The 26,314-nt window shown below is 39.9% G+C and overlaps 3 protein-coding genes across 4 annotated transcripts; 1 reads left to right on the top strand and 2 right to left on the bottom strand.

The window, feature by feature from the left end:
* The first annotated feature begins 14,487 nt into the window (after positions 1 to 14,487).
* Positions 14,488 to 17,595, top strand: LOC139666605 (transmembrane protein 198-like). The gene is made up of 4 exons (XM_071545894.1): positions 14,488 to 14,641; positions 16,280 to 16,855; positions 17,082 to 17,212; positions 17,446 to 17,595. Exons 1-4 carry the CDS (start codon positions 14,488 to 14,490, stop codon positions 17,593 to 17,595), a joined length of 1,011 nt encoding a protein of 336 aa, XP_071401995.1.
* A 1,020-nt stretch (positions 17,596 to 18,615) lies between these two features.
* Positions 18,616 to 21,837, bottom strand: LOC139666607 (matrix metalloproteinase-19-like). Its single transcript, XM_071545896.1, has 9 exons — positions 21,745 to 21,837; positions 20,919 to 21,007; positions 20,615 to 20,745; positions 20,269 to 20,481; positions 19,739 to 19,984; positions 19,549 to 19,650; positions 19,260 to 19,424; positions 18,952 to 19,079; positions 18,616 to 18,855 (listed from the first exon to the last, which is right to left on the bottom strand). The coding sequence occupies exons 1-9, from the start codon at positions 21,835 to 21,837 to the stop codon at positions 18,616 to 18,618; spliced, it is 1,407 nt and encodes a 468-aa protein (XP_071401997.1).
* An 890-nt stretch (positions 21,838 to 22,727) lies between these two features.
* pym1 (PYM homolog 1, exon junction complex associated factor) lies at positions 22,728 to 26,092 on the bottom strand. Of its 2 annotated transcripts, none has more exons than XM_071545880.1 (3): positions 25,796 to 26,092; positions 24,488 to 24,581; positions 22,728 to 24,288 (listed from the first exon to the last, which is right to left on the bottom strand). In XM_071545880.1, the coding sequence occupies exons 1-3, from the start codon at positions 25,833 to 25,835 to the stop codon at positions 23,787 to 23,789; spliced, it is 636 nt and encodes a 211-aa protein (XP_071401981.1). In that variant the 5' UTR covers positions 25,836 to 26,092; the 3' UTR covers positions 22,728 to 23,786. The 2 variants fall into 2 exon arrangements, with proteins under 2 accessions (XP_071401981.1, XP_071401979.1); XM_071545878.1 differs by having other exon boundaries at positions 22,729 to 24,288; positions 25,805 to 26,092.
* Positions 26,093 to 26,314: the final 222 nt, after the last annotated feature.

Genomic DNA, 26,314 nt, shown 5'->3' with positions numbered 1-26,314 from the left:
CAACAAGTAAACTAATTAAGACATCAATTTCCTACCTGAGGGACAAAGCAGCTCTTGGTTTCAACAAGTGCATTAGCGCTTTTTAGGTGCTGGGGCTCAGGGGGCATCCATGCATAATTGGTAATAATAAATATACACATGCTCGCATGTCCAGTCTCAACACCATCTAACGGCTGATTGAGGCTAATCCTGTGCATACATCCTCACAGACTGTCAGACACACAGAGCCCAGCTCTAAATGAGGAGCTCCGTCCCAACGAGTATTAGTTATACAAATAATCTCATTGGTTGAGTTAAACCTAAATGGGCGGAGCCAAAGAACCACAGTTCTTTGGAGCACAAGTAAGCTAACTGGCAAACTATATGAATATAAAACATAAATAAATAAAGTATAAATAAACAATATTAATGCGATGAATTCTTTTCATTCATTTCTGACCCTTGGACTCATGCTCTTGGAGGGTTAGCAGGCTAGCTAACTAGCTTATCTGGATAGCCAAAGTCGGCCGTGGCATAAACGTTTAGGGCCACAACCGTTAAGAGCTACATAATGGAATATTATTATAGCGGGAATAATTTGGTGCTTATGGTTGGAGTGTTTTGGGGCTACAAACACAATCTTAGATACTGAACTTGGAAGCTCAGCTAAGCTAACTAGCTAACCTAGATAACTTGGTGTAGTATATGGCTGGATTTAATTTTTCAGTAAGAGCAGTAGCCTTCATAATGTTAGCTTCCTCCTCTCTTACCTCTTGCTTTTTCATGTGGGTTCAATCTATAAGCTTAATTAGCCAGAAAAAAACATGTTATTTTGCTCCACCCTTTAAGGTATAACTCAACCAATGTGATAATTTCCAAACTGGGAGGCAGGAGCTTACGATGAGCATTTAGTGATGATGATGAGTCTCTGGAGAATCAGACGAGGCTCTGACAGCTATAAATCAATTTCACTTCCAAATATCTGCAAATTAGGCCAGTGGATGAAATTGTTGAGAATAGATAAAAAAAATCATTGTTAGCCAGTAGATCTGTGCAACAAAGTACATTACTAAAACATGTGAAATAAGTGTGGCAACTTTTTGTGATGCTGTTTCTTGTCAATAAACTTTTGAGCCTCTGTTGTCTTAGTGCTGTCATTTCATCGGCCATATTCCTGCAACTCACTTATTCAGCTCTATATAACTTCCAAACATCCAGTGAAACATGAAACATGACTGATGATGTATTCAAGTTCATCCTAGGATCTAGGTATAAATCCCTATCAGAATCTATTTATATTTTGGTCCATTTTTGTATATTGCTCATGTTTCAACAGGTGGCTTCTGCTGTTTTGTTCTGTGCAATGTAGTAACATGTTTTGTAAACAGGCTTTTGTAATTTCTGAACAGCTATTTGAATATTTGGACTTCAAATAAATCCTTTCACAAGCCTCAAAAATGTCACATTTGGCAAATTCTCATTATTTGTGAAACTTTTGTTTGTGTGAAATTAAAATGAGCCACAAGGATTGATAATATATTTTTGACATTACTGAGAAATCAGGCAATTATATTTCCTTTTAAAGAACAATGTTAGTACCGACCTCTTTGGGTTTGTTGATTATCATCTTTCGATAACTACTATGTCATTACTGCACGATGAGAATCTTTTTTAATTGAAATTCAAAGCTAACAAAGTCATCTATGGGTTGGACTAAGTTTCATGCCCTTAGGAGTCTTTAAAGTCACTCAAAATCCATTGTCTTTTCTCTAAAAAGAATGGTCATTCATCAGAAAATAATGTTGTTTGTCTTAATTCCTGAATAGTTGACGTTTTAGAGATAGGGGAGAGCAAGGTAAGATGAACCAGTTTTTACTCAAAAAGTTATCTTGGCAAGGAAAACTGAGAGAACAAAAACGCTTCCACTCATATTTCAGGATGTTGACTTTCAAATGAACTGGTAAGAATGCAACTAAACGAAAGAAGAATGAAAATACAACTTCTTAAAATAAAGTGGTCCCTTGGCTCAATTTGCCCCAGGGTGGGGGTACGCTGATCCAAGTGGGTAAGTTGAGCCGCTTGGGGGCAAAATAAGCCACTGAATTATTCATGTGGGAGTCTGGATAAAATAAAAATAAACTATTTCTATGTCAAATGAAAACTTTAAAACATCTTTATTAAAACTATTTTTTCAATACTTTTTCTCATTGATAGTGAACTAACTGGAACAGTAGTAAAATGTTCTTGCATATCATTTTGCAAACCAAGCTGAGTTACATGTGACATTACTTGACCTTACAAGTAACATTACTTGAAAAGTCTTGAAAATAAAAGATTAAAATTGACATTGCTGCAAATTAAAGGTGAATGTGCAACAAATAGGATTTGTGTACACTCTAGGCTATTTAACATCCATTTCAATATTCCCCAAGAACTCAATATTCCATGACTTAACATATTTTATTGAACAGAGCCCTAATGAAGGCTATAGTGATTACTTGTTGGAATTAAACATGTTAAAATCACACATAGGTAACACAAACTAGACTTATGTACATGAGAACAAAATGTAACAGAGACGCTAATGGAATATTTCCAATCTCGTCTGTCTACTTGATTCTTGCACAACTGACTGTGAAGCCACATCTATTCAATATACAGGCTGCAGGGAAATACAAAATCCAACTCTACTGTTGCACACCTGATTCAATTAAAGGCCACACATTCTCATGACACCTTAATTGAGTTCAGTTGTGCAAGAGTGGAGCTGGAGCTAAAAGTTGCAGGGCAGGGGGTCCTTGAGGAAAACACTGCTCTATATTGTTCAAGATACAAAATATATAAATATATAAATAAATACATACATTGCACAGTTATTCATTAAAATACTATTGTTAATATCAGAAATCAACAAGGGGGTAAGCTGAACAACTGGTTCAGTTTACCCCTTGGCCCTTGGCTCAACTTACCCCATAGCCACCCTTTTGAAAAAAATCTCACTGTACTTTTTGTTGCAAAAATCAGTTTTATGAAGTCTCTTCCTAAATGCCTGGTCACATATTGTTTATCGTTGCTAGGCTACAGGTGTGGCTCATCTTACCCCGCTCTCCCCTATGAGGCTTTCATCTGCTAGTAATTGTGTCATTTTAAGTCTCCCCACCTTCCACTGCTTGCTGGATCAGATTCGGTATGGTTCATGTAAAGCAGAAGTGTGTTGAAGAAAACAGCCTACTACCCCACTACGCTCTCATCCCCACTCATTAAATGTCATCTTGTCATTGTGATTGCTTTGCTTGTTAAGCGGTTCTAAACAAGGACTTGTCAGAACAGATTTATACACTGTCCTTCAGAATACAGCCAGCAAGATGTCTGAAAGTATTCACAATCCTATCACGAAGCCACTTAATATAGCAATTCATAAACAGTGCAGAAATGACAATCATTCATTCACATTTTGTGATGCCCTGCCAATGAATATTTATACTCATGTCCACACAATCTGCTAACAATACTTGATTTTCCTCTGGCTGCTTTTCCCAAGATTCAGGTCCAAGACTGAAGAGATTTCTCAGTTTCAGTGTGGTTTATTCTCTCACTCAGCTGGTGAGAGTGGTGTGTTTTGGTATGATTGGGGTTTTCAATCCATCTTTTTCCTCATCTACTCTAGTAGGTGCTGATTCTTTTTGTACTTAACCTTTTACAAAATTGATGAACTAGTGTCCTTTGCGAGGTCACTTGTAACCACAGAACTCTAAGCAAAGAGTCTTTTGCTCAGGGAGTATAAGATAATACTGAAATACAGCCACCTCAAGGGTTTCAACCAGTTCACCCCAATTTATATGCAGTATACTTCATGTCAGGGTTTCATTTAGAATTGACATGTCAGTGAAAGAAGAATAAAGTCTGCTTTTACAGAAAAAAAAGAACACTTAACGGTGCACATTATAAATTCTACTGTAGATGGGGTGGAAAAGATGAAATGCAGAGGGTGAAATAAAGAGAATGATATTCTCTCTGTACATACTGTAGCTCTGAGAACCCACAAAACATTTGCCACAAATCAAGTCAAATCTCTTAAGACTGTTTTTAACACTACTGAAGAATTCTTAGAGTGAGAGCGTCTGAAAAATCAGACACAGACGAATGATATCTCAGCTACAAAGTTTGAATGTGTACTAGATGTTAATAAGCAGCAATAGACTGTTCCATTTAAAATCCCAACCACAGAATCACCTTTTACTGTGCTTTATAGATGACATTGAACATTATATATTCATCAATGCATACATTTTGAAACAGCTTCCTTGTATTATTCAGCCCGACCCACACCTTACATAAGCACCCTTCTATTACCGAGTGGATTCTCACCCTTCATTCACAATACAAAACACACACGTCCTTGTCTTGCACTTGCAACCGGAGCTGGGACTTGAAACTTCTAGGCTTTAATTATCAAACAGTTGCAGCTGCTAGACAGATGCGTCACAGGTCATGATGAGGCTCATGGCTATGATTGTATTGCTTATTGTCCATGGGCAGGACAAAAAATGTGGGGTCATTCAGAGTGGAAAAGGTTTGATCACCCCACTTTCTACCTTGTTCAGTCCATAATAGCAGTGTCAAAACTGTAGTGTAGTATATTTTACAGCCACTGAAAAGTCTTGATGTATGTAATAGGCCTATTATTATTAAGTCATGGTTTTAAGCAAATCCAAAGTTTACAGCTTTGGATTTGTGATAACCTACAACTCCTATCTGCAAACACATTGTTTTTATGGTAGAATTATCATATTGAAAGGTAAAATGTTGCTTTTTTATTGGCAATTTAGATATCTTCATCTGAAAAATCATGCAAATGCTAGTGAATTCTCAGATGAATCTCATAAGCCGCTACACCATTTTCAGCTTGATATAAAGATCATAAATAAATCACAGTCTGCAAGATGGGTGGCAGCTAGTGTAATATAATCATTCAATTATGTGAATACCTTTTGATAATGGAGAGCACTAAGAGCCATTCTTCTGTGGGAAGGGCTAATTTATCCATCGCATCTGTCAAGAGCTCTTATCTCCTCAGTATCAACAAAAATAATCAAAGGCCCACCAGAGTGTTTTGTGTCGATTTCAGGAAGCCCATTACCCCGAGCTGAAGAGTCTGTTTATTATTTCTTGTTTATTAATCCTCCCTACGCTTGAATATGAATTAGCCTATTCTTCAGTCTCCTTCACTGAAATAACATAGCACAGTGATTTGGTTACGACACAAAAGAGGGTCATAGCATAAGTTGTAGATGGGTTTTAGCAGAATATACCTTGAATAGTACAAGTAGTAGTTATCATACTGTTTGAGTGGATTCTATGCTGTTTCCTTAATAGCTTTATTTTGAATAGAATAATAAAAGAAAATGCATCCATCCATCCATCAGTTTTCTAGCAGCTTGTCCAGGTCAGGGTCACATTGAGAGGAGCCAGATGAGGTGGTTCAAGCACCTGGTCAGGATGTCCCCCTCCGGGCGCTTCTCTTTGGAGGTGTACCAAGCAGGACCGACCCCGGGGCAGAGCCGGGACACACTGGAGGGACTACATCTCCCAGCTCCCTGGGAGCGCCTGCAGATCCTCCTGGAGGAAGTTGCTGGGGACAAGAACATCCACGCTGCTCCACTCACCCTGCTGCCACTGCGACCCTGACTTGCATAAGTGGCTAGAAAATGAATGGATGTATGGATGTATTTTCTTTTATTCTTCTTTTCAAAATAAAGCTATTAAGGAAACAGCACAGAATCCACTAATTCATTATATTATCACCACTTTTCAGGGATGCAACATACACATAACAAGACCTTGGCCATGTACAGTAGGTAAGTATAAAGTTATTCTTAGTATAAATCCCAGTATGCAATGTATTCAAGGCATCCAATATTGAATCTATTGATTATTCCATGAATACATTTTGCTAAAAAATCTAAGAAATTATGAGACATTGAAAGTAGGATTCAGAAGTCATTGACATTCATACTGTCAAATGGTGCATTGTTGTGTCAGACATGCAATCTTGAAAAAGTAGTAAGTAAGTATAAATATGTTGCCAATCCACAAAAAAATCGTTTGTACTAAATGCATACAAAAATGAGGCATGACAAGACAATAGCTACCGAATGGTACAGGACACACATTACATAGGACAAGACAGAAGTTGACAGGACACAAAGGCCACAGGACAGAACAGGACAGAACAGGACAGAACAGGGCAGGACAGGACACAGCAGCCAGCTAATAGTACAAGACCTTCATTAGACAAGACGAGACATAATGCATAATCAGCCAAGACTAATGAAGTGAAGTCCCCATGCACTGCAGTCTGATGGCCTGATGAGATCCTTGCCTATTCTTTCGAAGAGAATTTCTACCGAGGGGACAGAGCGAAAGGTGCTTTTGTGGAGAAGATAGATTAAATTTGTGACAGGCGACGCACCACCTGAGCACATATCTGCGAATGCCCCGCCGAAAGGATCGATCCTGCAAGCAGCGGAGTGTTTTGTCAGAGTCCATTCACCAACAACTGTGTGATTTCCACATTGCTCTAACTCAGAACAATGTTCAACCAAAGTTAAATTAATTGTTAGTTACTTTATTTTGTGATCACAGTCCAGGTAGCAAGTTTCTTGATAAAGTTTCTTGATAAAACTCAGTCTATTCAGCTCTCAGGTTTCACCAACTGCTGAGGCACGGATATCGGAAGTTGTGTATAACCATAGGAATCAATAGCAAAGGCCTCAGTTACTCCTCTGAATTTTCAATTTGGTAAGAGTTGTAAAACCTGATCTTCTCTGCACTGTATTTATGACTATGTATTATGGGCTAATACTCTCTTCCTGACAGCCAACCAAACTCCAAAGTCCTGAGCCCTTCACCCACCAAGGGAAATATCCATCTCAATGCCACATATATGATGGTGAAGGTTGTGTGAAGATATACACTGTTTCAAATCAAAATAGCATTTTTCTGATACAAGAAGATTTCTTTCCCAGTGTTGCTGTTTTCTTATACGCACATTTGGTATCAGGGTTTATTAGCATTACAATGCTCATTTGATGTAGGAGTAGAGGAGAGGTTGCTATGAGACGGTCTGAGGGTGACATAGTGCTGGGCCTGGGCTTTTATCCTGTGCCATAGAATGAAGTGATGGTGTATGCGGAGTGCATGGGTGTGTGATTGTGTTGGGTGTGTGTGCGTGTGCATGTTTATATGTGTTAAGTGTGTTTGTGTCCGTTCCATTAACATTTCAGCCCCATGTTATCGCCACCCATCTTTACTGAGAGGATCTGTGACAGTTTGTCACTGCTGCACGCCTGTTTTATCACCAAAGACCAGGCAAGGTTTGTGTTACTGCCGTGGCCGTACCCCCAGAAGATTCCCTGTGTTCCCAGTGCTCCCCTGTCTACGTTTTGTTTGTGTGTGTATTGGCGTGGGCGTGGTCTCCCTTCCTCGTTCTCCTGGCTCCCGGCTCTGCTCATCCTGCACACCTGTCTGCACCTATCTGCCTGCAGTATATCTACCCCGGCTCTTCAACCATTCTTCGCCAGATTGTTGTTTCAACCACTGTGGTAGATACGCTTCAAGGCCAACTCCTAGTGATTTTGTCTCTTCGTGTTTCATGTTACTAACCAGCCTCTCTTGTGTCCCAGGGTCATCACCCGTCTGCCTGTCTTCCTGCTTGTCTCCCTGCCTGCCTGATAGCAACCTCCTAGCCTCCAAGATACCCCTGCCTGCCACGCTTCCCCTCATCCCACGCTCACACCAAGCCCCGCTCCTCCTTACCATCACTCACCCCTGCTGCCACCGGATTCCCATTCCCTGCCATCAGCCCCTCATCCAGATCATCCTCTTCAATAAAACCTTTTCCTTACCAGCACCAACCTGTCCGTGTCCTGCGTTTGGGTCCCACCTGTGTTCATAACAGTTTGAAGTTGTGCTCTTTGAATGTGTTGACTCATTTTGGATTAAAGTCCTCATACACTGATGAAAGCTTGATGCTGAAACATCTGTTTGTTCCTCATGCTGTAATTAAATATTTTTGAAATGCACTAAGCAGTTTATAGTCATGCTTTTTGCATACAGTATATGTATCTGCTCTATTACATACATAGGCTATGCAAATATCACACAAATATACCTTTGCTGAGAACGACGTAATCCAGGCATATAATATTTCACTTGAAGATCTGTATTTGAGTCCAGTTATAGATGTGGATGTAGTATAAAAACATGAGTCATGATTGCGCATATGTGTGAATGGATGCTTCAATAGATGTGCAAAGCTTTTAACATTACATCGTAAACCTACAGCAAACATTTGAGATTGATTAGTGGTTATCACAATGTACTTTGAACTTTTCTGAGGCCCCACTGTGTGCTCGGTTAGTTTTTAGTCAATATTATTGTCTAAGAGGATACATTTACTGTCATACTAAATATTAATGACACATTAAAACCAAAATGTATAAAAAAAAAAAAAGGTATTAATGAAATTGGATAAAAACTTTGTTGCCCAGACAGCCTGAAAAGTGAGGAGTATGTTCTGCATATTTTTCTACATTTCCACCTAATTGCATGTAAGTATGAAATGAATATGCAATATGTTCCTGCAGCATTATACCTTAGAGGCAAAGGAATGTGGTAGTGCTGCTCTTTGAATCATAGTTTTTGCAACATTGATGATATAGATTGATAATTCTTTAACAGAGTGACCATGCACACTTCATCCTCTGTCTTAAGTAGAAACCTGAAACCTGACTATCCATAGCTTTATCACAGTGATAGAGTCACTAACTGCGTGAAAGCTGTATATTTTATAATGTACAGTATCTATCAACTCTCTAATTTTATCTGATTAATGTGAAATGAATTCAGCCAGAGTGTGCATTTATTGTTATTCATATCATCACCTTTAAATGAACATTCATCGACTGTATCCTTTCTGGGGAAAAGCGTGAGTATTACTAATATCTCCAATTTTGCAAACAATTTGCGTGATAAATGTATTTACAGCAAAGATGACATGGAGAATAAGAAACTTTTAGGGTATTTGATTACAATGAGTTACATTTTCTATAACATTTGAAATGTAAAATCCAAAAGTGCTTGTCATAATCTTTCAAATTGAATCAATCAGATAATGGATTGTGATGTTTAACTGCAAAAAGCACAGTATCATATACTGTAGTTGCGGGGAGGACTTACTTCTAATGAACAATAAGGCATACTTCAAAAAGATATATCTATAAATCAAATATCTCTAACAATAGCTTACAATCCTAAGGATAGTAACCAAGATATATTTCTTCCCTTTTTACAGGAAATATATTACAGTTTCTCTGTCTCAAGCTCAGTTATGTCTGGTCTCCTGTTACAGCTACAGACAAAATGCTACCTGTCTGGGACTGTTGTTTCAAACTCAGCCTGGAGGCACCCGAGTCAGTCTTAATATAGTGCATAATATACAGCATTGCTACATTTCGGTTAAAAGTAGGCCAAAAAATAAAATGTCCAAACAGGGTTTAGACAGCACCCAAGGGCTTTACTGTGTTGCTGCTGCCTGATAAATAAGACACATCTAATTGTTTTGCGTTTTGAATTGACAAACATTTTGATCAGTAGTTAAAAATGAACTGTAGCCTATATTTGATGCTTTTAGAAAGTTATGTCACCATAAAAGCAAGGCATTGAATATGCATTTACCACAATCACTATTGTTCTATTTGAAATTATCTGGTGTAATTAAATATAACTACTGATTTCTCCATTATAGCAATGAGAATGTGATTTATTCTATTTCCTCTGTATGTGGTATTCAATATGTGATGCCTATAGGGTACTTATTAATTTTAAAAGGGGAGGGGGACCATCCCAGCACATTAGATAGTTAGATTAATATGTTATTTTGCCCCAGAAACTTAAGGCGAGACATCTGAATCATCCAACTAAATTTATTCTCTGTTGACTTTGACCAGAGCCATTTTTAATTCATAGAGTCAATATAGCTTCCCTTTACTGGGTCTTCAAACCACTCAGGTGAAAAACACATTTCATTTCTAGGAGTGAAATGGTCAGTCATGGTCAATACTCCCTGCTTTCCAATCAAAAAAAACCATAAAGACGCCCACACAGAAAGGTCTTAGGAATTGATTACATACGAGTTTTGATATTTCAGGGAGCAACAGGGCCATAGTGTGTTATAAACATATAATTTATACATCTCCGGAGGTGAGGACTTTCCTCTCATTCCTTCAAGCTGATGACAATAGAAGGGAACTAGCCTACATTTCATCTCAATCATTTTCAGATGAGTAGTTTTCATCATGCTCCATAGCCTGCAACAGTCTATTACATTCACATTCCCTGGCTGTTTATTACTGTGTGATTTTTGAAGTGGAGAAATATGGTCAGCATGCATCACACCGTGCAACAAGGACAGCCATTTTCCCTTTGCCCACAGATTAGACTTTCCCAGTCAGTTTAATCTTCACTGTGTCAATAATTCCCTTTTGAGGAAACTCACACATCTCCCATTGCTGCCTTCGCACCTTCAGCACCGATGACAAATACATACAAATTTATAGTGGCAATTTATGGCATTTCTTTGTCTTTGAGATAAAGCACTGAAAGAATGTTATTATGAAAAAAAATATTTCAAAACACTAGGCTACTGGTTAAAAGAAAAAAAATGAAATAAGCCTTCCAAAATATAAGCACTTTTAAAGCATGTTGTCCTTTGATCCACTGCAAGAAGACAATGACAAACACTTGACTAACGAAAGACCCACAAGCTGTGACGTCTTTCTTCTGCCTCTCACCAGAGGAACTTAATTCTGCTTGACAGCTCCATTTTGCTGCTTATTCCAACATTACTGCAGCCCAGAGTCGCTGCAGTCTGTGTGGCGATCAGCCGCTGTCATTGTTAATCTGCTCTTTCCCCCTGACATTTGTTGTTGTGTTGGTGCCATCATTTAACCCTTGCCTTGATGTGAAGTCTGGCATGCTCTGTTGACAATGTAATGTACAGCTCTGCTTGCAAACTGTTGCACTCTAGCCTTTATCAGGTGACTTTCAGTTTCATTTCAGTTTGCTCTCTATAATCCCTTTTAACTATAACAGGTTGGGTTAATTTCTAAGGTTTATTATAGTAGACTTTTATGCCTCTGGCACCTGACAACTGTCTGTTGTCAGGTGCTGTCTTTGATTTGTGTGTGTGTGTCTGTCTGTGTCTTTTTGTCTGTCTCTCTGTCTGCTTGTTGTGTGTTTGTGTCTAATCTTGTACTTCTGTCCTTATGATGATTTTCTTTCCTGAGCACGGAGCAATGTCCTACCTTTTGCATATTTATGTCTGTTGTTTGCTGATGCATTGTGGTTTTAAATTGCTGAGTAGGCCATTTTCCATCAGAGTCAGTCATCTGAGGTCTCTAAAGGTGGCAGGGTGGGCTAATGGTTAGATAGACTGTACTGTAAGTGAAGGGTCACAGGTTTGATCCCCTCAACAGCCAGTGTGTTCATCAGCAAGACAGCCTCAACCGCTACCTGCTCACACACTGGAAGTCACTCTGGATAAGAGCATTTCCTAATTGCCCAAAATGTAAATATAAATATCCTAGACTCTATCACTGAAGACTTCTTCCTCTTGGTTCAGTATTAACTCCCATCTTCATCTTGCAGTAAGTCCATGTGATTACAGAGACACCATGTGGAGGGAAAACGTAAAATGTCTCAAAGCAGACAAGCCTTATCCTCACTTAAAGATGCACCAAGCCAGATTTTTGGTATATTCACTTCTCTGCCCACAGAAAGCGATGAATTGAAACCATATAACTGTCTTCTAAACACCAGCAAGCGCTCCATGGAGAGGAAGCTGGACTCACCAATGTTAGACCTTTTGCCTCTCTCGCCCCTTTGGTGTCCTTTCATATAAAATTCAAATTTTTCAAAGTTATCTCTCGCTGCCATTTGGAGCTTCCAACATGCAGTTTTGCCACATGTAGCTTTAACTGCTCTCCCTTTAGCCACCAGGGAATTGTGTTAAAGCATAACTCCAGTCCATCCATCATTTTCATCATATGTTGCGCAGCTGTCCAGTACAGTCCTATAGAGTAAATCGACACTCCAAAAATCAATCCCAAAAGCACAGTAAGAATGTCTTTTTCTACTTATTGCTGCTCACTCTGTAATGAAACATGTATATATTTAATTTCCAGTTTATTCATGACTTGATGTAGACAGGCAGCCGCAGCTGGCTGGCAAAGAGTAAACAAGTGCTAGAGCAATGGCCAAGGTAGCATACAATTTTTTATAATAATTTAATAATAATAATTTTCATTTACATCTTTTTACCAACTTGTGTCATCACAAAATGAGCAATCAATGTGTTGAAAAAGAAATGCTTTGGATGCCTTTGGGGTTGATTTTTGGAGTGTCCATTAGCCCTGTAGGACTGTATTGGAACAGTAGCTCTATAGTAAAGCAGCTGACAAAATTTTGATTAGAATCAATCGGTATGATGAAACAAGATGGGGAAAATAGGGTCCAGGTCAAAAATAGCTGGATTTATGCTTTAAAGGCCAACTACATAATCTAGTCAAGCTTATTTTGCCTATCCAATAAAGAATGGATGAATTTAGATTCTTCAGGAAAGTCCCATATGTAAATTTATTTTAGAAGTGAAATCAACATCCAAAGTAATAGCCTTTTTCCCCCAGCCTATTTTAACTTGAGTAAACACTACTTCAGAATCTGCTGAGCAGTCAAAATAAAGCTCAGAAGTGGCAACAGAGTGTGACCATGAGCAGTGAGAGCTCTACTCTCAGCTGGCCTTGGACTTGGCAGCAGCCTGGTGCTGTCGCTTGGGGCAGATGGTCCCTCTCTCACACAGTCAGGCGCTGTCAGCTGTTTGCAGGAGCACAGATGATGGACTTACTGCGTCGGTCACTGAGTCTCACAGAGGGAAGCACACAAACACGGGGACAACTTCTGAGAGCGTGCTCCCTGTTGGGTTTGCTGGAATGTGACAAATTATCAATGAAGAGTACTTTTCTTTCTCTGAAGAAGCTCACTTTTACTGTGTGAAGAAATGCCTCATTCCAGGTAGGCTACAGTTTCATAATTTCTTCCAAGTCGGGATGTTTTCATTTGTCTGTGTGGAATACTATTGAGCTTACGCATGGTTATTTATTTCATATCATTTATAGGATTTGATAAAATATGGTCTTGTAGATGATGAAACCACCACATGTTGCAGAATGAAATGGGTAAATAATGTTTTTCAAGAAATGGAATCTATTAATACATATCAAACTGGTAAAAAAAAAAAATATTTTAGTAGCCTGTCATTCTCCACAGAACTTTGAGTTAAAATAAATGTTTATTTTGCAAATGATGTAAGTGAGATCCTTTAGAAAGCGTAAGTGTCTTTGGAGTCTGTACTCTCACAGCAGAATTCACAAAAAAAGGCAGCAGGACATGCGGCTCACTAACCTGCTAAAGCTCCTCTAAGTCCATCTGCTGACCATGGGATCTGCCTGAACAGCTTATAAGGTCCTTCGAATAACACACACTCTAGTTGGACAGTCGTACTCCAAGGCAAGATAAAGAGAGTGTGTAAACATGATTTATGCCTTTATGCAGCACAGTAAAGGATTTTCAGTCGTCTTGAGTTAAAGCATAAAATGGTTTAGATTTATTTAGATTTATTTAGATTTATTTATCTGTCCTCAATAATAATCCTTTCCTCCTTGAATCAGTTTTTAAGGCACAGTTAACCTTTTGTATGTGATGCAAATCTAGTACTTCCTTTTTTAGATCTTAGAACGTCCTGTATTTTTGTTGGGGTGTTTGTTTGTATAGCACTGTTCGGTAAACAGATTACTTAACCACATGCGCAAAACAATAAGTTTGTATGACGATGGCACCAAGCCACCAGGTCATTTCCTCATCTGTATCCTGTGCTTAAACAAAAGGGCCAGGAGAGAGACACCCAAAACTCAGAGGGGATTCCCAGTTTCCTTTTCTGCTTCCTGAACCAGGAATTGCACATGGGAAAGGGAGAGAGACGTATATTCTCACACATGCTCTTAAATAACAGACTCTGGAGGGCGTATTCATTTGAATGCATAATGACATGGGATGCCTCAGATGTTTAAAATGAGATTGATCAACTATATCCTGAACAAACGTAATGTTTTGACGTGGAGTCTATCCTTGTTATGTGACCAGATGATTCATAACGCTGGGACCCAGCCAGGAAAAACCAAGGGATGAAATCTTATTTGTTCTTGCCACAGAGCTGACAGTGTTTTCCTCTTTGTGCAGGTGCAAGACAGGAAATGGATTAGTACGCACTCTTCATTCAGGAGCTTCCTCTTTCCCTGGATGCTAGATACATTCCAGCTTCCCCCCCTTTCAATGAACAAAGTGCATTCCTCTCCAGCCTCAAGTGAACAACAATAGTAATACTCCTCCAAGATGGCAGACACTTGGCTCTATGTTACTGATGAGCCAGGCCCCAGCTTAGCTGAAGTGGACATATGTGTGCTGGAGATTAAAAAGAAATATGAAGTCATCCCATCCACTGTCTGCTCTATATGCCTTTCATTTGGACTCATCTACTGTTTTTTCGGTAAGTACTCATGATAATAGGCATGAATATGAAACATAATACAGAGACTTAAATGTAAATGTACACAATTTGGGATATAGAACTACAGCTATTGCATTTTAAAACGCCATACTCCTCATTTACTCTCACTATTTGAACATAATCTGTCCTTGCCCACAATGTTTTCATCCTTAAAGTATTTCATTAGCTCACTTGAGTCCATAGCGGGCTTAAAGCTGTGATGGCCAGGTGTCTGGAGGCTGCCAGGGGTTTAGTGTGGATAAGCCCCAAGCTGGGGGAGGCAGATGGGGAGTCCGTCTCTCTCAATTCAGCAGAGGCAGTGTATATGAGGAGCCACCTGTTGCACTGACATCTCACTGGTTTCAAGCTATTGAACCTGACAAACGAGAATTTTGATGTCAGCTATGAATAAATAGCCTTTCCATCGAAACCAAAATCAAACAGAACAAAAAAAGCATGTAAATATCAGGTATTTTTTAATTCCTGGCAACCGCTGTTTATAGAGCTGCTGTGGCAATACATTAGGGGTTGATCAGAATAATACATGAGTTACTTTTTCCAAGGAAAGCAATACTGAGTAAAAGGATTCAACATAGCTCTATTTCTGTGTTTGCTGTCACTGAGAAAATATGTGCACACACATCCAGTGAACACAAATTGTGTGTCCCGTGGCCTTGCTCCCTGGCACATGCAACTTTATGCAAACACACACATTGCCAAGTTCCGTGCTCCCTGTAATGATCAATGATTAAATAAGCATGTTGTTGCCTTCAAGGGATTTTGAAAATGTAAATGCTTGCTAAGCAGGAGAAAAACAGCAATTTCTATGTACAGTCAGTGGCGAAGGTATTGTCGGAGTTGTGTGAAATTTGGTTCTTTTTGCCAATTTCAGCTGGGCATAAGAATTGGAACAAATTAATTCTAAATAAATTTCAGTAATGTAACTATTTGATCACATACTACTCACATTGACACACATTAACAGTGCGTAGACTGTAACCCACCACCATCTTCCTTTGATACAGTCAAGGCAACTTTCATTGTAGCCTCATGTATCTCAATAGATCTCAATGAGATTTCAGTTGAAGGGCGTACTTTGTCCTACAGTATTGTTTTGAGTGTCCAGTTCCTGAGCTACTACACTATACAACCACCACTCCTATTATACAGAGCCTCAGCGGTGTCACACTCCTAAACTAGTATTGAGATGCATTGTTATCCAAGAAACCACATTTTGTCCTCAGCAGACCCCCTTAAACAAAGATACCATCAATCTTGTGGTGTTGTTGGTTCACAAACCTCATGCAGCTGCTATATATAAAGGCCTAGAGATCAAATATTAACTTGTACGTACATTAATTTGTACATATACTTATGCTCAGCTGTAATCAGGGGACTGCTGGCCACAATAACTGACATTTCTCTTATATGTTTTAATATATGAGAGATATAAATAAAAAGCAGACACTGTAATTTTGCCCTTTTCACAACATGCCACTGGCTGTAGGTTTCACTGTGAAGTAGACTTGGGACATTTTGTGCATTTAAATCATTTTGGATTAGAGACAACACATGTTTGATGAATGTTACATGAATAGAGTAGATTTCATGATAATTTTTTTTTATCACACTCCTCAGGATACCGCTGCTTCAAGATGGTCATGTTCCTCTCTGGCTTCATGCTGGGATCAGCGGCAGTCTTCCTGCTGTACCACAAGGAGCCTGTGCTGGACAGCCAGCTGGGGATGGAGACCAAGGCGGGGATCGGCCTGGGCGTGGGTGTGCTGTGCGGTCTGATGACTATGCTGGTGTACACCATGGGACTCTTCCTCACGGGCCTGCAGCTGGGGTGCCTGCTCACCCTGGCCGGCCTGGTGGTGATCGGACAGTTTTACAGCCTTACTCCGGTGTGGGTGCCTCTCAGCGTCGTGCTGGCAGCCAGCGTCGTCACCGCCGTTTTCACACTTCAGTGGCAGAAGCTGTTCACTGTCGTCTCCACGGCTGTGTTTGGGGCGACTACGGTGATGCTTTGCGTGGATTACCTGGTGGGGACGTTCGCGCTGGCAGGTCATGTGTATGACATCCTCTGTCAAGTCGGGCCTCGTCCGCTCTGCTGGTTCAACTGGGCGATCACTGGGATCTGTCCTGTTTTGAGTCTGATGGGTGTGTTGGTGCAGTGGAAGTTCACTGCCAAGGGAGTGTCACACACAGAAGGTGAGTGACACACAAAATGCCCACAGATTCAATTCAAAATGTTATAGTAAAGCAGTTCTTCCAAAATGTATCATGTCTGGTACTTTTTGATGCATTCAAGCTCAGGCTCTCTTCCCTTCCACAGCTCAACACCTTCTGTAAGGTTGTATAATCAGGCCAAATTTCCAAACCATACCAAACCTTTCCTTTTTCTGTCTCTTTCCCCATGTCTGTGGATGCTCCCCAGTTACACATAAGAAACAGCGGAAACAAGCCAAGATGCAGCACAGATACAGAGAGTCCAGGAGACGACCTGAGTCACGCCGCCGGCGCAGGCCTCCGCCCCTGAAGCGCTACGCTGGGGATGTCCTCGCCCCGGTCAGTAGTTGATATCAAAATATACAACAAGACCAGCATGAGCTTCTCATTCCGCTTTCCGTTTTTCAGAGAAGCAAACACAAATTCTAGCCCTGATGTTAAATCTCCTCAGTTTCCTTTGATTTAATGATGATAGAAAAGGTACAAACAGCCTCACTGTGTATTTGTTTTCATGATGTCTAATGAGATGGTCAGTGCGATAACAATGTTTCTCTCTCCTGTTTGCCTTTCAGAGTTATCTCCAGAGCCTTCAAGAGCGGCAGATGGGAACAGGCTCCTCCACCAGCAGCGTCAGCACTATCACACATACTATAATTGACTTTGACTTTGAGACGGGCTCCATGGTGCCGCTGACTGCTGCCTCGCCCGTCTTCAGGGTCTGAAGGAACAGAACATCAAACAGCTGGCTCCACAGTAGACATCTCATTTGTGGCTCACTGAGGAATCCGTCACTGTACCTGAGAATCAAACAGTCCTTTCAAATCTTAACTTCCCTGGAAACAGTCTGACTGGTTGGATGGATTCACTAAAACTGGCTCTGCTTCAGCTCATCATCGACATGCACAGAGTGTGATCTGAGACTCTTGGAGATCAAACAAACCCTGCGATCACCATCTGAGCGATGACAAGATAACACAACATCAGCATACACAGTCACTACACTGACACATGATCATTGTATTCCTCATTTAGTTTAGCTCGTAGACACTGTGCATTTCACAGTAAAGCTGTTTTGTTTCACTTATAGGTATAATATGTATATAATGTTTTATTCTCCAAATACTCTTTACTTTTACATCCTGTTGTCTAGGTCTAGTCTGTGATACATAGACCATAAAGAGGTGACTTTATGGGAAAAGAAGAATGCTAGAATGCCAGTAAACTGACCAAAGATTTGACAGTGATTGGACTGTTTGGTAGTAAACTGTTTTTTGGAATATTATCATACATTAATATCAGTTAAATGTACAAACATCCTTTAATAGTGTTCAGTAGTCCTCACAATTGACAACATATGTACTGTAATGATCATTTCAGGAATGCAACATAGATGCCTTATGAGTTTACTACAACAATCTCATCCAAGTTTGTCTTATTCCATTATTCATGTGCAAATGCTTTTTGAAATAGTTTTCAAATATATTGCCACAAAAAATAAAACATCCAATGATCATTCTCAATTTTCCATCAACAAAATGCAAATCTTTATTCTGTTGATTTCATGCAGACTTTGTGCAGGAACTTATAATAACAATAATAATAATAATGCTCTCTTTCCTCATGCAAGGGATTCATATGTGCAGATTTTCTTTTCATTTGCTAGAGTCCAAATAAATAAGCATCTCTCTCTGCTAATACAGATTTTTGTTTTGAATCATCCATCCCTGGTGGCCTCTGGTGGCCTAGTCGTCACATAGCATCCAGTGTGCTCCAGTGTTCAGAGGATAGGCCTTCTCCACTGCTTGGTGGTGTTGGTTTACACGCCAGTACTGGCTGCCTTTAAACATGTATATATGACCATCTGTCCATGTCAAAGCAGCATCAGGATTGCTGGGTGCCCCATAGAAGAGTTGCCCAATAGGCTTGGGGTATGAACTGAAGTGTGTTGGTCCGATTTCATCCCACTGCCAGTATCCAGAGCCCTAAAACAAGGAGTAAATTATTCACTGGCAAGTGGATGAGGTATTCACAAAAAGAATAGATGGCACAAAATAGTAAATATTATCTTTAGTACGTACTTTGATGAAGATCAATTTCTTGTTCTTATTTAAGTACAAGGCTGAATCAATTTTGGCAGGAATATTGGTCAAGGGTTTGGGGAAGCCGTGGTCAAGTCTGAAGCCTGTGTATCTCCATACTTTGTCTCCTGTGAAAGAGCAGTTGGAAAGAATAGAAGTATGTTAGAAACACTTCAATAACAAAATCCTTAATGGCACTGAATATAGTTACTAGAACATAGTAAGTTGAGTCAGTGCATACATTTGAAACAAAATGCAGTCAGCACTGTACATTGCACCTCTATGTGAAACTCTAAGATATTAATTACCTTTCAGGAAGTAGGACTTGCCAGTCCGCTGAGAGTGAACAGCTGCATTGAGATTCCCTGGCAGGTCCTTCCACAGTCTAGAGATCAGGCTGGGAGTGTTGGAGCCGCTGCTGGACATGGTCCACACATACTGACCACTGAAAACATAAGTCTTACGCAACGGACCTGCAGGCAAGCAAATATTTGTAGAGACATTGTACTGTAGGTGAAAAATTATTAAACAATGTTGCACTTTTATGAAAATATAGGGACTTTATGATTATTATCTCAGTTGTAAGGCCACTCTGACCTAACATAACTGCATCCATAGTAGCCTTGCAAGGATCTGGAGTAATTCCCTCTGGCACTGGCTGGCTTGGATTTCTGGATGGGGGAGTTTTCCCCGGCTTTCCTGAAAGGGGGCACAGATTTACAACATATTGCAAAAAATGTAATAAAAGCACACCTATTCTGACACTCTGATATTATTCTGGCATCACCATATAAAGCCTGGATGCCTCGTATGTCATCTGGATGTAGCTTGAAGTTGGAGCGGTATCCATTGTACACAGGTCCCATCAGTGCACTGTAGTACTGTGAGTGGCCCAGGCCGAGAGCATGGCCAATCTCATGGGCTGCTACGATCATCAGGTTGGAGCCGTAGTCTTTCCCTTCTGTCCACAGCTCATCTCCGTCAAAATGCACAATGCCTGACTCAGGGGCATCAGCGTGGGCCAGAACACGCCCTAATGATAAAGCAAGAGTCCTTATCGACTGCTGAAAAAGAACAGGCATCCAGCATCTACCATCCTTCACAAGTGTCGCAGTACAGAAAGGTTCAAGAGCTCTACTGAGTATACATGAAAGAAATCATACAGTGCTATGTAGCTTGAGAAAGGATGCTTGTAAAATGACAACAGAGAACTATGAACCCTGGAGATCAAAGGTGTTTTGGCAATTTCTTTGAGACTTCCCATGTTTTTTTCAAATTTTACAGTTGGACAGTTTTATTTTAAAGAAATGCTCCTACCTCGCCCATCAAAGGGCACTGGACATGTCTTATCTTTTCTGTGAAAGGAGATTTTGATGTCTGCTCTTCCCCGATGCAGCTCCCTGAACCTTAAAGGCGACACGTCACTCCAGTACCTAAAAGCACTGTGGATGGCCGAACGGGTCTTTGCCTGTCCCAGATGAGGGGTGTAATTATAGATGTGGTAGGTCAGCATCTTCTTACGCCAGTAACCTGTTTAATGGGGCAACATTTTTATTAGATGTTTTTATAGACCATATAAACCTAAACCTAAAACACAGTTCATCAGCCCCGTACTGCGTTAACAATCAGAATCTGAATTTGCAAAATGAATACCATTACCCACCCATCACTCGATATTTGAGAGCTTTGTTATTGAAAGAGTCCTCTAGACCACATCGAGGTTTGTTCATCATTGCCAGCGTGGCTGCATTTAGTTTTCCTGATATCGGTAAGTCAGTGGCCCTCTGAAAGACTCTGATATACAAAGGTAAGACAAAAGATTATGGCATTAGTATTGATCTAAATGAATATAACACACTGAGTAATACGAATAGATACTGTGATCCATATTGGCAAGATAAATTAAGAATTAAGAAAAAAATGCCAGTCAGCCTTCACAGATGGGGAAATGGATGAAAGATAGTCACCTTAGAGCTTCCACTATTTCCTCAGGTGGATAGTTTTGGTCCTTGCTGTCCAGAGGAATGTTCAAGTAGCCATAGTTCCTAAAATAGGCCTAAAGAGAGAGAGAAGGCTCATTTTAACGATTGCATTGAGGTTTGTAGAAAGCTATCTTACTGATCAGTAACCAAGACATACAAAGCACATCCAAAGGTACTTGCATTTGATTTTAAAGTAGCATGGTTATGTACACCATTGAACTATCTCTATAAGTGCTATCACTAGGTAAGTCCTGCAACTCAGGGTCCAAACATTTTAGGAGCCCTGAATCAAAGGATTCTTAAGCCCTCCTGGGCAGCATTTATTGTGTTATTAACTGAGTGAACCCACAATTTATCTCTTCTGGAGCAACCTGTTCCCAACTACCCTGATAAATAATTCCAGCCAAAATCACATTTTTTTTTTTTAATTCACCAAAGAGCCATCCTAATAAATTGAGTAATGTCACAGTGATTAGTAATGGTTAAGAATTGAAAAAAAAAAAAAAAAAACTTTTTTGCTCATTTATTCAAATCGGTTTTGTAAAAATATTTAAGTTTGACTTGAATAGTCTATTTAGTCTAGAAGCTGCAACAGTCACAAGTCCAGTTGTCCTGAAACCCTTGGTAATATTAAAACTGTCTGGAGGATCAGCTGAAACTATGTGCATTGCTTAGTAACTATTACTTTCTCTACGATGAAAAGTGAAACTTAGCCTGCAAAGAGCTTTATGTTGTGATCTATAGTATAAGCTTCTTAAATTGCTTCTTAAAAACTCAGCCTTTGATATGACATTCGGCAGTGTTTTCTTACCACAGCTTCCATGAATTCTTCTGTGCTCTGGGCGATGGATGAAACTGTTGTCAGCAACACAACAAGCAACATATATTCCATTTTATATTCCATTTTTAAGTACAGGTAGTTTTCCATTAATGTGAGGAAAACACTGGTAACTCAATCCAACACATTGATAAACTCCTCAAAGTTTCAGTTTAGCATTTGGTTTTTATACCGTCATCCAGTGTCTGCATAGGACCTGCCTCAAAACCACACAATAAACCTTTACAAGAATGTGTTGTGTGGATTATAAAAACCAATCCATATTTCAGACATTGACAGCATGAGCACGCCTACTGAAGCTATCATTTATAGCCATTTGTCTCTGAGTGTATAAGAATAGCGTCCGAGTGATGTTTGTTACGTCAAAGGAAGTAAATAAAAATATTTATCACCTCTGTGTAACTGTTAAAGAACAGATGGTCTGCCCACTGCCTCTATTAAAAGAATTAATTAACAGTTGAACCATAGTCATGTAAGAGGGAAATTCAATCCCTCAATATTTCATTATGGTGAAAATTAGTTTCCTTAATATTTCATTAAGCTGCAATTCTTTGTAAGTAAATTACTTCCCAGAAGACATGCTTTGAAGTGTAAGGTCACAGTTGTACCAAAAATATCACTGGTGTTGCTCAATAAATATTCTTGTTTGTGCAACATCTACAAAATTCCTCCATATGAAAAATCTTAACATTCTTTTACTTTAATTTATGGTTACTACAACTATCCGATGAACAAAACAACTAACCGCACTTCCGATCTGAGACAACCATTAATTACAATGTGTACGACCAAAGATCCCGTTCAGACAAAACAATGTGGCATAAATGTAACCATTGCTACAAATTGTCTTCTGGTTGTGGGCAGAGATTCCCTCCTTTTCTGTCGTAATGTAACCTGTGGAATAAAGTCTATGGAAAGTGACGGGACAGATGGGAAAGAGACTCGGCACACACAGGCTCAAAACAATTACCGTTACTGTATCCCACCGCTGGTACTATTTTAATGCCAAAGAACTGAGACAACTGTCAGAAAAAAGACAAAGTTAGAGTGGCTTTCTCACCAGCAGAGGGCATTCTGCATCTACAAACTGTCCAAACAAGAACTGCCTTTTTTCATTTCAGGGGAATACTTCATTGGTGACTAAGCAGAAAATGCATACTTTCCTGGTTAACATTAGACAATGCAAGATTAAACGATTTAGGCTATTAAAAAGTGTACAATTTGCTTTTAAAAATAAAGACTAAAGTAAAATTGAATTTCTTTTTCTAAAATGTTCTGTTTCTAAGACAGAATCTATATCCTTCCTTCCCAACTTATTTGACTGTCAGTTATTCATGAAACAAACCTCAAGTACTTGCTGAATCTATTGAATGAGTTATACTAAAAGCAATATGAGATAATGAAACATTTTGACATAGCATGGAGTTTTAATTAATACAATGACTGTAAAGCCCAGAGTGCCTCAACATTAGTGTGAATTCAAGAGGCCATCCAATCATTGACAAAAATGGTTCATTTCGAAAGCAGATAGGTCAACAAACTATAATTCTCATAAACTGAAAAGTTTTGTTTTTCAGTTTATATGGCTAAGTAATATCTGATACTATGAAAGGTACAAAAGGGAAAGAAAAGACATGCACTAAACAATGTCACAATGTTTTCATTTAAAACACCATGATTAATGAATGGCCTGGCCAATACAGGCATATGAGCAGGAGTCCTAAAAATCTTTACACAGATCTGAACTGAGAAAACAGGTAACAGCTTGTCAGTTCTGGGGATGTTGTGCCAGCTACATACAGTAGATATCCTGTCCGTCTCTGCTGGAGAGGCGTCGGGAGTGTGTTCACTTCCAAAGCTAGAGTTCATGTTCAGTACCAAATAGGCAGAATTTGTTCAAGGGAAGCTAAGATCACAAAGCTGCAAAAGTCCCTTCCCTGTCTTTCAGTGTGTCTAGTTTGTATTTTCAAACAGTTTGTCCAACTAATCTGCTGTCCTTTTTTAGCAAACTTGCTTCAAGACTCGAGCTCAAGCTGCTGTAACTCATCTTGTAAAGCCTTCACCCGGCCAAGCTTTTCCAACTGATCCTTAGTTGGCTGTTTGATTTCCCCCGAGTCCATTTTCTGCTGCAATTCCTCAACTTGTCGCAGCTTCTTTTTGATGTTTTTGATCTTCTTGGCCCTTTCAGCTGCTGCTGCTGAGGCATCGTCAGGAGCCGAAGCGGAGACTGGTACCACTGCGTTGTGTGGAGACTCACCGCCCTCTGAAATGGACACGTTCTCAACAGCATCCCTTACCGACTCCACATCCACATTCTCGTCCTGGCCTTGGTGGTTCTGCTTTCGCTTTTCTTTACGTTTCATGTTGCGTTTCGCAGTCTTCGACAGACCGGCTGTATCGCTGTCCGCACAGCCGGGGATCTTTTGCTGCTGCTTTGTCTGTGCTCCATCAGCTGGGCTCATGCCAGGCGGCAGGTCCGGCTTGCTCTTGAAAAACTTCACATACTTGTTCTCATAGCTGAAATGGCAAGAGACAGAGACACAAAACGAAACTGGATTGAATGAATGCAAGTTGAAAAACATCCTTTGTATCACAGTAGCCTACTAGCCTAACTATAAAGGAAGTACTGTTTCTTTTTACATTTTCCCATTGATTTCACCATGAATGATTTATGGTGTACAGTCTACAACTGTATGTCAGAGAGAACTGCACTTACACTGGGACTTCTTCCTGGGGGACATAACCGTCCTTTACCCGCCTCGGCTTCCTCCATGTTCCATCAGGTCGCTGGGTGGCAGCAATGTATTTACCTGCAAAGCAACAGTTGCAACATTTTAGAAAGGACTGATATTCTTACATGCATACACCTGTAAATTATTAAAACAAGGTTAAACAGGGGCATTTGTAATTTATTCCATTCATTAGAGTCTGGCTTTGGCTGTAGCAGGATATAGAAGACAGGTGGGCAGAACAATACAGTTGGATCCCTTTGGAGGTTTGTCAAACTAAGACATAAGTGGCAAGGGTTTGACTGTTGAATGCGTTCAAATGAGAGACTCACTTACTCATCAAGTAACTGCACACACTGAGTCTGTACAGTTTTCAGTGGTAGTCATTCAGCTGATTTAGCCTAAATTGTTGTGTATCTTGCCATAGCAATGTCATGGAGTGGATTACCGAGAATAAATGCCAAAGCTGGGTCTTGAAAAACTTCCAACACTTAAGTCTAGAATTGTTTTAAGCCTCCAGTAATTCAGATTTTACAACCAGAAAGACTTTGTTGCACTATTCTAGCACTATTTGCTGAAATTATCCTTTCTGGTTGACGTGTTATTATTACCTGGGAAGATGAAAACATTGAACAAAATATCAGGAAGTACTGGAAACTACTGAGGGGCCTCGGGGTTGTCATTTTCAGGTCAACCTGCAGCTCATCCTTATCACTTCAGGTTCATTTCTGGTCTGTAAGGAGTTCACCGAGTAGTGTATGGTAACCTCCACACCCTCTCTCTTACACTCACATACAGTACAAATACACATAGTTCCACGCCCTGGATCACAGTCAGTCAAAGTTTGGGGGTAAAAACCCGCTAAAGCACATTTAGCCACAGGGGCAAAGTGCAGTGTAGTTTACAGCAGAGATACGGCAATGTAACGTTATCGTACAGGCAACATACCGCTGGTTACCCTAACATTAGTTTCGCCAGTAGCCAAAGTTATGAAGTAACAAACAGAAATTTCCACCTAGCAGTAGCCATCTCACACATTACTTTTCATAGAGATAGCTTTAAGGATGTGGGATAGCTAATGTTACTAGCTAATGGTAACTACTGTGTTAGCCACCTTACAGCGATAACGCTAGCTGACACTGGTCATTATAGCTAAGGTTAGCATTAGCTAGAGTACAGAGGGTCTTATTCCACAAGGTTGTTAACCATATCACTGTTGACTAAAATACTGAAGTCGATTTACAGTATGTTTCATGGAGAAATCTATTGAAACAACAAAGGTCTGACACATGCACCAGCCTTACCAGATTCGTCCGTAACATAGGGGGTTGCCATTTTGGTGTAACGTGCTGCTCCGCTCAGCCAGACTTACGTCGTTGACTCTAACCTGATTTGTCACACTTCCTCTCGCCTCGGTCCCACACAGTAGCAAACTACACTTCTTTGAGCTGTTGCTGTTGAAATATTGCTTCCCTCGAGGTGAGAGCTGTCATCGCAACACCTACGGCCAGCTATCAGTATGTCAAACTATCAGTTATAGACCACTCAGTAAATAATAGGGCGACCCCACGTAACAAAACGTGCAAACCAGATTCCTGGACTTCGGAAATGACGACGTGGAACATGGGTTGCCAGGTTAGGATTGTCAACCGGTACTTTAAAAATTGATTTCAGGGTTTTCTGAAGTGGAAACAAATCAACCAGCCCTTGTCTTTTGACATAGGCTATTATTCTTTTCATTTTTGCACATTTTATCACGCACAGTGGTGGATATCATTCGTTTCGGTGTGAATTGGAAACAGTGACTGTCAGAC

The sequence above is a fragment of the Centroberyx affinis genome, unplaced genomic scaffold (assembly GCF_046629955.1).
Source record: "Centroberyx affinis isolate AG114_WGS23_722 - 3 ecotype Tasmania unplaced genomic scaffold, CSIRO-AGI_Caff_v1 ptg005062l_1, whole genome shotgun sequence".
Classification (NCBI taxonomy): Eukaryota; Metazoa; Chordata; class Actinopteri; order Beryciformes; family Berycidae; genus Centroberyx; species Centroberyx affinis.
Note: the sequence above shows the minus strand (reverse complement) of the source record. Positions and strands in the feature narration are given on the sequence as shown.

Coding starts and splice junctions, on each gene's coding strand:
- LOC139666605 (XM_071545894.1), top strand. CDS start 14,488: ATGGCAGACACTTGGCTCTATGTTACTGATGAGCCAGGCCCCAGCTTA. Junction 14,642..16,279: donor ACTCATCTACTGTTTTTTCG/GTAAGTACTCAT, acceptor CACACTCCTCAG/GATACCGCTGCTTCAAGATG. Junction 16,856..17,081: donor GGGAGTGTCACACACAGAAG/GTGAGTGACACA, acceptor GATGCTCCCCAG/TTACACATAAGAAACAGCGG.
- LOC139666607 (XM_071545896.1), bottom strand. CDS start 21,837: ATGGAATATAAAATGGAATATATGTTGCTTGTTGTGTTGCTGACAACA. Junction 21,008..21,744: donor AAGAATTCATGGAAGCTGTG/GTAAGAAAACAC, acceptor CTCTCTCTTTAG/GCCTATTTTAGGAACTATGG. Junction 19,425..19,548: donor TATGGATGCAGTTATGTTAG/GTCAGAGTGGCC, acceptor GCTTGCCTGCAG/GTCCGTTGCGTAAGACTTAT.
- pym1 (XM_071545880.1), bottom strand. CDS start 25,835: ATGGCAACCCCCTATGTTACGGACGAATCTGGTAAGGCTG. Junction 24,582..25,795: donor GGACGAATCTGGTAAGGCTG/GTGCATGTGTCA, acceptor GTTGCTTTGCAG/GTAAATACATTGCTGCCACC. Junction 24,289..24,487: donor CCCCAGGAAGAAGTCCCAGT/GTAAGTGCAGTT, acceptor TTGCCATTTCAG/CTATGAGAACAAGTATGTGA.